At 41.5% G+C, this 16446-nt stretch overlaps 1 protein-coding gene across 1 annotated transcript; it reads right to left on the reverse strand.

Annotated features, from left to right (window-relative positions):
- Positions 1 to 931: 931 nt before the first annotated feature.
- On the reverse strand, positions 932 to 6053 carry LOC138907642 (uncharacterized). The gene is made up of 3 exons (XM_070198246.1): positions 5748 to 6053; positions 2443 to 2835; positions 932 to 1777 (listed from the first exon to the last, which is right to left on the reverse strand). The coding sequence occupies exons 1-3, from the start codon at positions 6051 to 6053 to the stop codon at positions 932 to 934; spliced, it is 1545 nt and encodes a 514-aa protein (XP_070054347.1).
- Between the last annotated feature and the right edge of the window lie 10393 nt (positions 6054 to 16446).

Below are 16446 nucleotides of genomic sequence, written 5' to 3' on the forward strand. Positions count from 1 at the left end.
GCAGGGGAAGGCTATGCTTAGCCTTATGCAATTTGAGGAGGCAGGGCTTAGTCTCGTGCAGGGGAAGACAATGCTTAGCCTTATGCAATTGAGGAGGCAGGGCTTAGCCTCATGCAAGGGGGAGACAATGCTTAGTCTCATGCAATAGGAAAGGCAGAGCTTAGCCTTGTGCAATTAAGGAGGCAGGGCTTAGCCTCATGCAAGATGGGAGACAATGCTTAGTCTCATGCAATAGGAAAGGCATAGTTTAGCCTTGTGCAATTTGAGGAGGCAGGGCTTAGCCTCATGAAAAGGTGGAGACAATGCTTAGTCTCATGCAATGAACATGCAATAAGTAGTAGCGGAGTATTTCTTAGCTGGAAATGTGTTTGCGCTTGGCAACTTTGTCGTTATGAAGACAGTGATTCTGAGGTGTGCCCGAATTTGAGAATATTTCTTGTTCCTGCATCCAAAGGTTGGTTCGTGCCTCCGCCTGCCTGCTTTACTTCGCTCTGTATTGAAGTCTTGCTTGAGTTACCACGGGTAGCATCTGACTGTTTCATAAAAATAAAGTTTTCGAAAATGTGTGCATATGATGAATGTAGTTATTTAAAATACATTAGTATGCAATATCGGATAAATTAGATGAACCAATGACTGTGACACTTTAGAGACATTGCGACTTCGTTAGAATTTTGAGGGTCCTCCTCAAAATTCTACCCCAGTTTACTTAGGCGGTTCTCTGACCGTTCTGCACACGGTGCCATTGGCTGAGCTTGCCCCGGAATTTTGAGGGTCCTCCTCAAAATTCTACCCCAGTTTCTGATTGTGGGAAAAATGAGAATTTTATTAAATTGTGACTGAACCCACAGGGCTGCCTACGTATCCCCTCTTAAACGGGAATCAGGTCAAGCATAATTCAGTTACATCAATTGCATAAATGTAAACAGCTTTAAACATAGTATCTTTTGACTGCATCTGAGTTGATAGGCTTTGGCCAAATCTCTCCATCCATTTCTGCGAGTATGAGCGCTCCTCCTGTTAGTACTCTATGAACCATATAGGGTCCTTGCCAGTTGGGTGAGAATTTTCCTTTAGCTTCATCCTGATGTGGAAAGATTCGTTTCAGCACCGGTTGCCCCGGTGCGAACTGTCTAGGTTTGACCCTTTTGTTGAAAGCTCTGGACATTCTGTTCTGATAAAGTTGACCATGACACACTACATTCATTATTTTCCCGTGAATGAGAGCTAATTGTTCATAGCGACTTCTTACCCACTCTGCATCACTGAGTTCAGCTTCCTGTATAATTCTCAGGGAAGGAATTTCTACCACGGCGGGAATGACGGCTTCAGTACCGTAGACCAATAGGTAAGGAGTTGCCCCGGTTGACGTGCGGACTGTGGTCCGGTACCACAATAAGGCAAATGGTAACCTCTCGTGCCATTGCCTGTGGTTGTCTACCATCTTCCTCAGTATTTTCTTGATATTCTTGTTTGCGGCCTCCACGGCTCCATTCATTTGAAGCCTGTATGCTGTGGAATTCTTGTGCTTGATTTTGAAGGTCTCACACATAGCTTTCATTAGGTCACTGTTGAGATTGGCGGCATTGTCGGTGATGATGGACTCTGGAACCCCGAATCGGCAAACAAAAAGATCTCTGACAAAATCTGCGATGACTTTCTTGGTTACAGTTTTGTAGGATGCATCTTCGACCCATTTTGTGAAGTAGTCTATGGCCACTAAAATGAACCTGTGACCGTTTGAAGCGGCGGGCTCGATTGGTCCAATGACGTCCATTCCCCAAGCGGCAAAAGGCCAAGGTATACTCGTTGCATTGAGTTCATTTGGCGGCACCCGTATCATATCTGCGTGTGTTTGGCACTGATGACATTTCTAGACATTCCTGATGCAGTATGTTTCTATAGTCATCCAAAAATAACCTGCCCTCAGTATCTTCTTGGCTAAAACGAAACCACTCGTGTGTGGTCCGCAAGTTCCCGGGTGTATCTCTTCGAGCAGTTTGGAAGCTTCCTTAGCGACACACACCGTAATAATCCTAAATCTGGAGTCATTCTGTACATAATTCCTCCACTTTGGAAGAAATGGTTGGACAAACTTCGGAGCGTGCATTTTTTAGTATGATTTGCATGCTCCGGGTACTCTCCTTTTGCCAAGTACTCCTTGATATCATGGAACCATGGATTCTCGTCTGCTTCTTCTTCAACATGAGTGCAGTAAGCTGGATGATTATGAATCCTTACCGAAATGGGGTCGATGAAATTCTTGTCCGGATGTTGTATCATGGAGGACAAAGTGGCAAATGCGTCTGCGAACTCATTCTGGATTTTCGGGACATGTCTAAACTCTATCTTCGTGAACCTCTTCATCATCTCTTGCACATGATATAGATATGGTAATATCTTGGTATTCTTTGTAGCCCATTCTCCCTGCACCTGATGTACCAGCAGATTTGAATCCCCAATTACCAGTAATTCCTGGATATTCATATTAACGGCCAAATTGAGCCCCAATATGCAAGCCTCATATTCTGCCATATTATTGGTGCACAAAAATCTGAGTTTCGCGGATACCGGATAATGTTGACCTGTTTCTGACACCAAAATGCCTCTAATACCCACTCCTTTGAAGTTTGCGGCTCCATCAAAAAACATTTTCCACCAGTCGTAGGCTTCGGCGATATCTTCTCCTACGAATGATACTTCTTCATCAGGAAAATACGTTTTTAGTGGTTCGTATTCTCCTCCTACAGGATTTTTCGCAAGATGATCCGTTAATGCTTGTCCCTTAACCGCCTTCTGAGTTATATAGATGATGTCGAATTCACTCAACAATATCTGCCATTTTGCCAGCTTCCCTGTAGGCATGGGTTTCTGGAAGATGTACTTCAGAAGATCCATCCTTGATATGAGATATGTGGTATAGGCACAGAAGTAGTGCCTCAGTTTCTGGGCTATCCAGGTCAAAGCACAGCAGGTGCGTTCCAGCAAAGAATACCGTGTTTCATAGAGTGTGAACTTCTTACTCATATAGTATATGGCATGTTATTTTCTTCCCATCTCGTCGTGTTGTCCCAAGACACAACCGAAAGACCCATCTAATACAGAGAGATAGAGTAGAGTGGTCTACCAGGTTCTGGCGGGACCAGGACTGGCGGTGTGGACAAATATTCTTTGATTCTGTCAAAAGCGTTCTGGCAGTCTTTAGTCCAATTGGTTGTGGCATCCTTCTTTAACATTTTGAAAATTAGCTCACAGATCACGGTTGATTGTGCTATGAAGCGGCTGATGTAATTAAGACGTCCCAAGAAACTCATCACGTCTTTCTTATTCTTTGGAGGTGGTAAATCCTGGATAGCCTTGACCTTTGATGGGTCTAGCTCAATTCCTCGGCGGCTGACGTTGAATCCTAATAATTTTCCTGCGGGGACCCCAAGGCACATTTTGCGAGATTCAATTTCAAATTGTACCTCCGAAGCCGATCAAATAATTTCCTCAAGTCTGCTATGTGATCTGTACTTTTCTTGCATTTTATGATGACATCATCCGCATATACCTTTATCTCCTTATGTATCATGTCGTGGAAAATAGTTGTCATGGCCCTCATATAAGTGGCCCCAGCATTCTTTAGACCAAGCGGCATCATTTTATAGCAGTACACCCCCCATGGTGTGATAAAAGCTGTCTTTTCAGCATCCTCTTCATCCATCCAAATCTGATGATATCCCGCGAAGCAATCCACAAAGGATTGGAGTTCATGCTTGGCGCAGTTGTCGATCAGTATGTGTATGTTGGGTAACGAGAAATCATCTTTGGGACTTGCTTTGTTTAGGTCCCGATAATCGACGCATACTCTGACTTTCCCATCCTTCTTCGGAACTGGCACGATATTAGCCAACCAAGTTGGATATTCAACCACTCTGAGAACCATAGCTTTGATCTGCTTGGTGACTTCTTCTTTGATTTTTAAATTCATATTTGGCTTGAACTTTCTGAGCTTCTGCATTACCGGCGGACACATTGGGTTGGTAGGTAGTTTATGAGCCACTATGGACGTGCTCAAACCGGTCATATCATCATAGGACCATGCAAAGATATCCTCATATTCCTTCAAGAAACGAGTGTATTCTTCTTTCTCTGATGGTGACAGGTGAATGCTTACACGTGTTTTCTTGACTGTTTTGGAGTCTCCTGGATTAACTGTTTCAGTCTCATCCAAATTAGACTTAGGCTTGTTTTCAAAGTTTTTCACTTCTCTAACAATTTCCTCGGGCATTATATCCTCTTCCAGATCCTCTAAATCATTATCCTTATGTTGCGTTGTCACATTACATGTCACAGTCGTAAGTTTATCGCGATAGGTAATAATAATGCTGTAGAGAAAAAAATGTAAAGAATAATAATAAATACGAAAAACAACACTGCATTTAGATAAATCTTGAAAACGTCAAACGGGTACGGCTCGATGACCCGAGCAATTATTTCAAAACAAAACATGCTTAAAACAAAATACTGAAAATGTCTTAAATGCTCATAAAAATTGCTTTTAAAATAAATGATGCTAATTGCCAGGCTACCCAAGAACTCGATGGGCCCTTGATGGTGCATCAGTCCAGTTCTTGAGAACAACTCCCTTCTCCACTGTCTGAATAATAAGGCCTTCCTCCTCCTCCTCCTCCTCCTCAACTATCGCACTGCAATCCATGTCTTCATCATCCAGAAACAGATTCCTTATACCGGCTAGAACTTCATCTTCTTTGAACTCCCACATCATGCCAGCTTGGTGAAATGACTGGCTCAAATGTGGTACTAGTTGCTCTAGAGGGTAATAAGGACCACGCCATGGTGGCGACCAATTCTGATACTCGTGCCAGGTGTATTCATACCCCAAGCCCAAACGTTGTGCTGTGACGCTTTAGCTGTATTGGTTTGGTGATCCCCTGGAGATTCTTACCAAGACCTTTGCCATGCTCATACCCTGTCCATGCCAATATGCCTTCTATCTTACTGCTCCGCCATTTGTCCTTTTCAATTGCGTTGACGCGCTCGATGCGATGGTATATTTCTCCACCCAACTTCCTTCTATTCTCGATGACCGGAACAATTTGACTGGTGTAAATGGGATTACTTCCGTCCCCATGGATGATCACTTCCTGACGTTTCCACTCAAACTTCACGACCTGATATAGAGTAGAAGCTACGGCCCCAACGGCATGTATCCAAGGTCGTCCCAACAATAGGTTGTAGGTAGCAGATATGTCCAACACTTGAAACTCAACATCAAACCAGGTTGGGCCCATCTGTAAGCTGAGGTTGGTTTCCCCAATTGTGGCCCTTTGATACCCATCAAATGCTTTCACCTTCATACTTCCTGCCTTGATCTCGTGCAGGCCTTTACCCAATCTTTTCAGAGTAGTTAGTGGACATATGTTAAGACTCGAACCCCCATCTATCAGGACTCTGGCAATGAACTTATCCTCAAACTGCACTGTGATATGCAGTGCCCTGTAATGACCTAGTCCTTCTGGTGGTAGCTCGTCTTTATGAAAAGTGATCTTGTGGCTTTCCAACACTTGTCCTATTATATTGGCCATCTCTCCACTGGAAATGGTGTTGGGTACATAAGCCTCATTCAACACTTTCATCAACGCATTCCTGTGTGCCTCAGAATTCTGTAGTAGTGATAGAATGGATATCTGAGCAGGGGTTTTGTTCAAATGATCAACCACAGAATACTCCCTTGCTTGCACCTTTCTCCAAAGATCATCTAGGCCGGTTTCAATGACGGGCTGCCTGGAAACGGCTTCTCTACTTGTTCCCCCCAAATGCTCGGGCGTGTAAACCCTACCAGTTCTGGTCATACCTTGTGCTGCACCAGTTTCTTCCACTTTCCCCTTTCCTTTCCTTCTTGCTTCTGCAACATAATCCCATGGTATAGCATTAGACTTATAAGACGGTATAGGTGTTACCATCACGGTGAAGGGTGTTGTTACTTCAACCTCAAACGGAGTTAGTGCAGCTACCTCAAATTCAATTGGTGCCTGAGTTTGCACCATGATAGGTGTGAGAGTGACTGGAGATGTTTCACGATTATCCCCTTTCTCGAATGAGTCCAATTAACCTCTCTGAGTCTCATTCTTCATCGGTCTCTATCATGTTTACCCCTCCGCCCCTGTGATCTGGGAGAGGATTGTTACAGACATTGGGCACAGCCTCCTTTGCCTGTATGACTTTGGTGTCGATTAATGTCTGAATCTTATCCTTCAAAGTATGACACTCATCAATAGTATGACCTTTCATGCCTGAGTGATAGGCACATATCTTATTTGGATTGACCCATTGAGAGGAATTTTCCATGGCGACAGCGGGAATGGGAGTGATATAACCGGCAACCTTCAGTCTCTCGTACAATTGGTCTTTAGGTTCAGCAATTGGGGTGTATTGTCTGGGTAGTCTGCGGTCGAAATTTGGTCTAGGTTTTTGGTAGTTTTGGCGGGCTGGTGGTGAGTGGTAGTATGTGGGTTGGGTGTTATAGGTATGATAAGTGGTGGCAGGTTGTCAGTATCTGGGAGGTGAAGGCTGATATGTGGGTGGAGGTGTTTGGTATGTGAGAGGATACTTCGGACCTTGGGCTACCATTACTACACCTACTTCTTTCTTCTTGGAGATACCTCCTGACTGCAAGGCCTTATTTGTGGCTTGAAGTGCTTCACAATTTGTCACCATTCCACTTTTGATCCCTTCTTCTATTCTCTCCCCCAAGTTGATGATATCAGAAAATTTATGGTTTTCAATAACCATCAATCTTTCGTAGTATTGCGGATCCTGAGCTCTGACGAAGAACTTATTCATTTGTTCTTCTTCTGGCGCTGGCCTTACTTTTGCAACATTAGACCTCCACTGAGTAGCATACTCGCGAAAAGTTTCTGTTGGCTTCTTCTTGAGATTTTGAATGTAGAAAATGTCTGGTGCGTTTTTTGTGTTAAACCTGAACCGATCCATGAAATCCGATGCCATGCTTACCCAATTAACCCATTTCTTTGGGTTTCGACTGATGTACCAAGATATGGCGTCTCTAGTGAGGCTTCTCATGAACAGCTTCATGCAGATTTTTTCATCCCTGCCAACTCCTACAAGCTTTCACAATATGTTCTCAAGTGCACCTTCGGATCACCTGTTCCGTCGAACATTTCGAACTTGGGAGGTTTATAACCCTTTGGCAGTTCTACGTCCGGTTGAATACACAAATCCTCATAATTCAAACCCTCAACGCCTTTGCTCCCTTCGATATTTTGAACCCTGCTGGTAAGTTTCTTGAGTTCCTCTGCCATGTTCTTGATGAGCAGGTCTTTCTCGGTGGATTCGGGTATGTATAGGGTCTGTTGTGGGGTGTGGGGTAAGGTTTCCACATATATGGGATTGCTTTGGTAGACTCCGAGAATCTGGGCGTAATGGTGGTCATTGGTTGAGTTTTGCGGGTCAGGAGTAGGCAGTGGTGCATTCTGAGGAGTGTGGTATGGTAGTTTGTGGGTACTGGGTCGGATGATGATGATGCTGTGGAGGAGTTGGTGCTGGTGGAGGATTAGGATTTTGGGGAGGCGTGGCGTATTGATGAGGTGTGGGAGGATTTTGCGGGTGTTGGTTTTGTGTGTCTTGAGGAGGTGTTGAGCTTTGGGCATTTTGTTGGTTGATGTCGGGAACATTCAAGGTAAGGGAAAGGTTTGCCAAGTTACGGACCTGCTCAAGTTCCCCTTGTAACTCCAGTATCTTTTGCTCTAATCGCAAAACCAAGTTGTTCTGTGCCAGAGTACCCCCACCATCTGAAGTCTCAACACTCTCTGCATGTGTAGCGTTGTCTTTCCCGATACCGCTCAGATCATCCATCTTAGCCTTTCCTTTGTTCTTAGAATCACTTGGAGGAGGAGGACGTGGAAGACCTCTAGATCTGGTATGATATGCCGATGATGCCAGTATGTACAAACCAACCTTAGGGGATGGGAATAAACAAAGAAAAGAAGAAAAACAAAAGGTAAACAAGTCAGTAAAGAGTATTAAAAGGATATTTACGATATTTAAACACGTATTGCGGAATTCGCGTCCTAATTTGGGGACCTCATCATGCCTGAGGTAGGCCTAGTGACGAATAGCTTTGGAGAAAACTCAATGCCGATAACTGCATCATTTTATTAATATGATAAATAGACCAAATCTCTACTAAAACGACAATAATTATAAAGAGTCACTAGTGGCAATTTGCCCTACTACAATCAAATTTTAAAACGAATCTAGAAAACATCACCCCTAATCTACTTGGTCCCAGAGGGACCTTCCCCAAGCTTGGCCTTCTTAGCCCCGTCAATCAGATTCCCCAGGTCATGCATGTCCAATAGCAGATACACCCTTGCTAGATGGCCTCCTTCATTGCCCTCTGCGTTCTGACAATCCGACACCCTTTTCCTCATCGTTCCCTCAAGTTCCATCAAACCCTGCTCCAAATACTCCAACCTTTCTGTTGATTTAGTAGCGATTCCTCTCCATTTTTTTGATTGCTTCCATGTCCACTTTATGCTGTTCCAAATGCCTGGCCTCAGATTCAAACACCCTTTTGCGCAGCCTCCTGTATTTGACTTGTGCTTTAGTAGCGTCGTCTATGACCCTATTCCTCAAATCAACCCCTGGCTTGACCTCTCCTGCTATGTCATCGACCAACCATGATTGGTAGAAGTACACATGGCCGGCATGATACATGTTTGGTTCGATGGTATCTTTCTCCACAATAATCTTTTGATGCCACATGTGCTGTGCCTCGAACTTGAATTGAATGACATTCCCTTGGAAATCTGCTTTGTAATGAACCATTTTGGAGACTCGTGGTATGACCTGTTTTCTCCCAGCTTGCCTCATGACTCTGATAGGAGCATAAAGATAGATACCCCTTAATCCAATTAGCACTAGATGAGGAACATCTCTTGACCTGATGATGAATTCGCTAGTAGGGAACCACTCGAACATCCAATGGACCTTGTCGTCAGTCAAATTGCTAAAGAAATGTACCCAGCCCACAGCGTTTCCTGGTTGTACAAACCTATCCGGGATAAAAGTCATTCTTTTCGGATGGTGAAAAGCTATGTGATCATTCCATGGTCGCCGCGGAAATTCTTGATGGTATTGTCCCCTTTGAAGATGTTCCAACAGCCATATTTGCAGTAACAGATTGCAACCCTCAAAATGCCTATATCCTTTCTTGCAACTGTCCAAGGCTCGGTATATCTCCGCTACGATCATCGGGGCAATAATGTAAGTCTGTCCCTCAATTCCTTCCATTAGGGCCTTAGTAACCACAACTAAGCGAGTGTGAATCCTTTCTCCTTGTATTGGGAATACCAGCATCCCCAGAAAATAGACAATGAACAGAAAAACCCGGCGATGAGTCCAACCTAGAGAGGTGATAGCAAATTCATCATGATAAAGACGGTAGAACTTGCTGTTCCCGTAACGCTCGTAAAGGAAGTCGAATGGTATGTAAGACTTCTTCAGGCAGACTAACTCTTCATTCCTTCTAAAACCCATCATTTTCAGAAAACCTTGAGAAGTGCGATTTTCCGGTACCAACAGACCAAGGTTGTCCCAGGGAAGCCCAGCAAAGCCTCCTATTTCCTCTAGCAGGGGAGTCATTTCTATATCACCAAAATGGAAGACGGTCCTCTTTTCATCCCAGAACATAGTAGCGGCCTCGATCAGTACATTGTTTGGCTGAATGTCCAACAAAGAAGGTAAATTTCCAAGAACTCTTTTCACATGGTTTTTGTCGCTTGGCGAGAGATTTTCCCACCAATCTAGCAACAAAGGTGGGATACTTCGAACCATGCCGAACCTGGGGACTTCATGCCTCATTTCTGCAAAACAGATAAAGTTAGCCCTTTCCCCCTCCAGATTCGACTATTTACTTATTAATGATTAGCATATCGGCACGTTTTCTCCAAATAATGCACATATCATGATTGTGCCCGTTGGGATTATGAAAATCCCGATGGGCTTTGGACAAGGGTTGCCTTAGAGGGTTATCACGCGGATAGCGTTCTAAACCATACTAGGTTTAGACATGATGCATGCACATTTAATATCAGAGTGAGGGTTTCTAGAAGAGTCTAGACTGGTACCCTCAAGTGGACAACTTGAGAGGGAAAGGCCCGGAACCGTCGATTGCACCGCTGATTGACTAGTTTTACCGCAAATAAGCCTTTCCAAATTTAAAAGGATAATTTTAGGAAGAGCGCGGACACTCATCAAGTGTCGCTATGGTATTAAGTACGCATGTGTGGAATATGATGCGGAGCATGCTTTGTGCAAAATTAAAACAGCACGTTGTCAAGTATTTTGCATGATGAAAGCAGTAAATACAGTATTAAATGAAACGTAAAGACATAAAAAGAAAGGAAAACAAGGAAAAATTTAGTTCGCGTAATGTGGAAATTGTAATAAAGTAAGCAAGGGAGTAGGGGTAGGGAGGAACATGATGTAGCAAATTTAAAAATGATTTGGAGCAAGTAAATATGACTAAAGGGAAACACATATTGTAACCGAATTAAGCAGAGATTTGCATATTAATATGAATTCACATAAAGGGAAAATAGGGAGGGATGTGCATGTAGCAATAAAAGGGAGACGGGAGCGGGATGTTCAAGTATAAGTAAAATAATAAAGACACGCTTATCGAGAGAGACTAATTCATAAAACCAAGTTCGCAATGGTAAGAGCCTAAAAATATATCCCCAGCAGAGTCGCCATGCTGTCGCGCCCCTTCTTTCTCGCGAAAGCGGGCTTCGACGTCGTGACAACTCTTTTAAAGGAAGGGTGTTAAAAGAGAGAGTCGCCACCTAACGGATTAAGGTACGTTAGGGCACCTATTTGTAGATAACTCTGGATTAACCAGTTGCATCAGCAAAGATCGGGTAAGGGCTCAAATTACCTCGAGAAGAAGGTATTAGGCACTCTTCGAGGTCCACAACTGTGGGTCCCAGCCGAACCCGAATTATATGAATTAGTCTATGTGATCAAATAAACGAAGAGAGAGCACAAAAATTTAAGAAGTTTATTATAAAAAAATTTTGAACAGAGGATACAACTATTTTTGATTCTAGTAGGAAAAGAAAGAAAATAGGGAGAGTCCTAAATTTTTTAGCCTAAAGGATCACCCCGTGCAACATAAATAATACTTCGTAACTCCCTCCAGATGGGGTGTTACTCATATTATTCAGCGGGCACAGACTATCATCTCCTGCTACCCGATTACTATCTTTAAGTTGTTACCTAAAGCGTACTAGTTCAATTATAACTCGTACCCTATGCGTGCACTACCCGTCCCATGCCTACGGTCCAGGAGGCTTTAGACCTCTATTTGGATAGTTCTAGATTTTACTTTGGCTGCTCAAAAATGATAAAACTAGGCGACATACAAAAAAGAACAAGTTGAACTTCATATAAAGGCAATTAAGGGCTCAAGTTAGCCTTCACACACAAACAAACAAATGCACGCGGGCAGTTTAAGCAATACATAGTTTCTGAATTTGAGACTTAGAGTCCTATATGCATGGATTCTAGGTGATGCTGAATTCAATATCGTATATGTGGTGCTGCTGTCCCAAGTTAACTGATTTGCAGATTATGGGGGGGGGGGATTATGAAACCTATAGACATGATTTCTAAGTGACTATACAGTTTAAGAGTATTTGGTATAACACGCTGATTATTGAGACTACAGGTTTAAACCTATAGACATGATCTCTAGGTAATTTTCGTAGTAGGGACAGTAAAACGTTTTGGAAATGCTCAAAATTACTTATGCTTCCTAATAATCGTGTGGACAACAGCGTTTGAAGAGCGAGTAGTGATGTCCTATAGGCATGATTTCTAGAAACTGGCGATTGGGACTGATTCTCATATATTTAGCTCCTATAGGCATGCTTTCTAAAGGTTGACAGTTTGAGGTGATTTTATACATATTTAGCTCCTATAGGCATGCTTTCTAGATGGACAGTATGATGCAATAAGGAATTTAAGTAATTAAAATCCTACAGGCATGATATCTATTGAGCGTGGTGCAGATTGAAAGGGTTGTTATTAGCATTCATTCCCTATAGGCAGATATCTAATAATCGGATAGAAACGAACATAAGAGCAGGTAAAATATGTAGTCAAACGATCATGCTTTTGAATAATGTGCAGATATTAGGCAAGTTAAGTAAAGTGTGTGATTTCCTATAGGCATAGTTTCTAAGTCGACAAAGCAGATATTATACATCCTATAGGCATGCTTTCTAGTGAATGACTACAAAGTGCTCTACTTCATATGGATATGTTGTCTATAACCACGCAACAGTAGACATAACGTCTGAATAGTAAACAAGTATGGTGTGTGTGCTTCTCCCAATATCATAATTTCTATAGGGCTCATGTAATCGAACAATACATATGGCAAACACATTGTCAAGTCCTATAGGCATGTTATCTACCCATGGCATGTAGATATAGAATTCTACCCATTCCTTTTTCACTAACACCCCAATTATTTATACAAAGTATTATTACAGGCCCGGATTAACAAGTAAAATAGTAATATTGCATGGCAATAGACAGGCCTATAGCAGGCCCAAATAAACAACTAAATACCCAGCCTTACTGGGCCTTCAACATTTTCGGCCTAACATACCACACGATCACAGGTCCATAGGGGAGTTCAGACCCTTTTAGTGAGCCACAACACCAAATATTGCATCACTTGGAATTAACACAATGCATGATACGGAGGTAGGGTATTAGGGATAGTTTTTTAGAAGTTGAAGAATGACTAGAGCCTAACCCTAGTGTGTCAGAGTTCACAAGGGCCTCAATTGGATCCCGAGCAGTGCTCACACTAGGGAGGTCAAAGGACAGAACCTAAGTAGCCTTGGCTTTCAGCCGGCTAAGAATAAGAACTCAAAGAGACCAAGTAGTAAAGGAATAAACTGAGGTTAGGGGACAGCACTGAGGGATACAAACAGATTCAAGTTGAGCACATAAAAACAGGTAATAGAGCATGCTTAGGTTTTAAGAACAAACTTTAGCAAAGTTTCAAAAGAACAAATTCAACACATAATACATATGTTACCAAGACAGGTTTGCAGGATTGATATGCACAGACTTATGGTAAAAAGTTCAGATTATGCTAAATGTAGAATGCTAGTATCACAAGAAGGAATCATATCAATCAGAACTTAACAGGATTAGGGCAATTACTGGGGAAGTCAAGACATGGTGAAAACATGGTCGAAACAGGCCACATGTCATCATAGCAAATTTAGAAACAGACTTGTGCACTTATATACTCATACTTAGTCAACTAATCCATAGAAAGGGGATATGGGATCATGTTCCAGTAGCAATTTTAAACAGTAGAGGGATGGCTATCAATAACACATATGCTAGGCAGAATTAAAAGAAATTAATCAACCCAGGTCTAAACATGTCTCAAAGTACAAACGTAATGGCATTCAGTTTAGCAAAGCCTAAAATTGAAGTAACACAGGGAACAAAAATCTTTAGAAGTGAAAACTCATGTTAATGACAGGCAAATCAGAATGAAATGAAAAAGGTTTGGTAACTCACCAGTTAAATGAAACAAGAAAGAAAGGAAGCCCACAGTGTTATGAATATCAACGAAAGAGCAAGAACCCAGAATTTCTGGCCTTGGCTTTCAGCCGGCCAGGAATCAAAGTGCAGAACAAGATTGTTAAAGAGCAAAGAGCACACAACTTTAATTTTTAGTAATGTTTCTTAATGATTCTGACTTGTTTCAAAGGGGAGTGGGGAGGGGTTTATATAGTAGTAGAAATTAACATCCAAATAAAAAAAATCATCAATCAAATACGAGAAAGGAAAAAATCATCACATGCAATCAAATCAGTAAGGAAAAGAGAAAAAATCCCAAACCCTAATTTTAGGGAAACTGTAAAATCGGCAGAAATCTAAAATAATTAAAAGGTAAAAATCACATGCTGCATAGAATAAGATGAACATAGACAGAAAAGGTCAAGGAACTGAACCAACTTTGGTTCGAAATTGATGAGATCCGCTTGCCATATTTAGGCAAGCGGTATATAGAAGGTTCCAATATCAGGGGGAAGTAGAATATGGCAAGAAACAACTATGTAATCCCATGTCCGGTGGGATTAGGAGAGAAATTTGGGGGGAGACGCTAGGGTTTGGGTAGAAAAAAGGGGGAGGTTTGAGAGCATTCAAAGGCGGCGGGTGATGAAGAGTGGTTAGGGTTAGGGGCATATTAGGTTAATTAAAAGGGTAGGAGTAATATGGGTTGTTGATCTCAGAGATCAACAAAGATCAACGGCCACGATTAGTTGGGGGTTCTGGGTCGGGTTAGTTAAACGGGTCGCGATCGGGTATGGGGTTGGATTAATTGCTCTTGGGCCAGGGGTAATTGGGCTATGTTTGGGTAGTTAGGTCCGAAATTAGAAGGAATTTAGGGCTAGATTTTAAATACCCAATGTTTAATAAATAAATAATTTACAAAAAATAATAAATAAATAACAAAAATATAATTTATGCATGAAAATGATTAAAAATAATTATTTAACATTATAAAAATATAAAAAGTTATTTTCTGCATAAATAATGTAATTATACATGCATATGGGCTATTACTACAAAATATGCAATTTAGCCCTGAAAAATTCAAATGTAATTATAAGAAATGCCCTGAAAATATTTAAAACCTCATATTGGTATAAATGATAAGTTTAGATGATTAAATCATCATAAAAATAATATGGAGGGTAACTATTAGATATTTATATAATAAAATACAGAAATAAATTGATTTAAAGCCTTTAAAAAATTATGAAAAAATAATTATGAAGAATGCTTGTATATGCTTATAAACTAAATGATGATGCATACGTAATATTTTGAAAGTATATATATATATATATATATATATATATATATATATTTGAAAATATGATGGAAAAATTGGGTATCAACACGTTCTTGCGATCAAGTGACCGCATCTGCGCTCTTCGCGGGTGCGGGAACTACATCGCACCTGCGCCCCTAAATCCGCCTCTGCGACCATCGCAGGTGCGGGAATGCCATTGCACATGTGCCCTCTGCCTAGATCCTCCTTAGCCGCATCTGCGGCTCCTCCTTCGCTTCTGCGGGCTCACACCTGCGGTTCCCACTCCGCAGGTGCCGTTACACCAATAGCAGCAGCTTCAGCTGCAATTTCTCAACTCCCATCAAGCCGTTAACCACCCGAAATCACCCCGAGGCCTCCAGGACCTCAACTAATTATACCAATAAGTCCTATAACCCGATACGAACTTAGTCGAATCTTCGAATCCCTCAAAACAACATCAAAACGCCAAATTACACCCGGATTCAAGCCTAAAGAACTTCTAAAATTTCGAATTCCACAACGATGCCGAAACCTACCAAACCACGTCCGATTGACCTCAAATTTTACACACAAGTCAAAAATGATACCACGAACCTATTCCAACTTCCGGAAATCTAATCCGACCCCAGTATCAAAATTTTCACTGCCAGACAAAATCGCCAAAATTCCAACTTTCGCCAATTCAAGCCTAATTCTACTACGGACCACCAAATCACAATCCGGACGCGCTCCTAAGTTCAAAATCACCTAACGGAGCTGACAGAATCATAAAAATTCAAATCTGAGGTCGTTTTCCCACAAGTCGACATCCGATCGACTTTTTCAACTTAAGTTTCTAATTAAGATATTAAGTGTCTCAATTCGCTCCAAAACCACTCCGGACGTGAACCAACCAACCCGGTAAGACTTAATACAGCTGTAAAGCACAAAAGAAACAGAAATGGGAGAAACGGGGCTATAACTCTCGAAACGACCGACCGGCTCGTTACACTAGGTAATTTAGTAATTAGCGTTATGGTTCTGTGCTATTAAAATAATGAAGAATTAATAATTTTGCATAAATTAGAATTAGTAATTTGGCATAAATTTTTAGGTAAATGATGATTATATAATGTAAGTCAAGTTTTATTCCATAAATTGGACATGAGTAATTATACAAACATTAAATGAAGAAAACTGTGCTTGGTGCTCCTTTCATCCCCCAAAAATGATAATATTCGGAATACGATGTTTGCCACATCCGTTCTTCATCTAAAGTAGGATTTAGGAAATTGATTTTCTAGTTTAATTTTTTATATTACTCACCCATTTTTTGAAAACTATTTTTGGGGGCTTTCGGCTTACACACGAAAGATTGGATTGCCTGAATCACGAGTCTTATATATTGTGTTACGGTCATCTCATATTGATAAAAAATCCAGAGAACAATTTTATATGAAAATAAAGAAAGAATTTTTGTCATAAAAACATAAAGGTATGAATTGCGCAAGAAGTTCTTT

Source organism: Nicotiana tomentosiformis, chromosome 3, assembly GCF_000390325.3.
Source record: "Nicotiana tomentosiformis chromosome 3, ASM39032v3, whole genome shotgun sequence".
Classification (NCBI taxonomy): domain Eukaryota; kingdom Viridiplantae; phylum Streptophyta; class Magnoliopsida; order Solanales; family Solanaceae; genus Nicotiana; species Nicotiana tomentosiformis.

Coding starts and splice junctions, on each gene's coding strand:
- LOC138907642 (XM_070198246.1), bottom strand. CDS start 6,053: ATGGTGCAAACTCAGGCACCAATTGAATTTGAGGTAGCTGCACTAACT. Junction 2,836..5,747: donor TAGATGATCTTTGGAGAAAG/GTGCAAGCAAGG, acceptor GCAAAATGGCAG/ATATTGTTGAGTGAATTCGA. Junction 1,778..2,442: donor TTGGGGATTCAAATCTGCTG/GTACATCAGGTG, acceptor GCCGCTTGGGGA/ATGGACGTCATTGGACCAAT.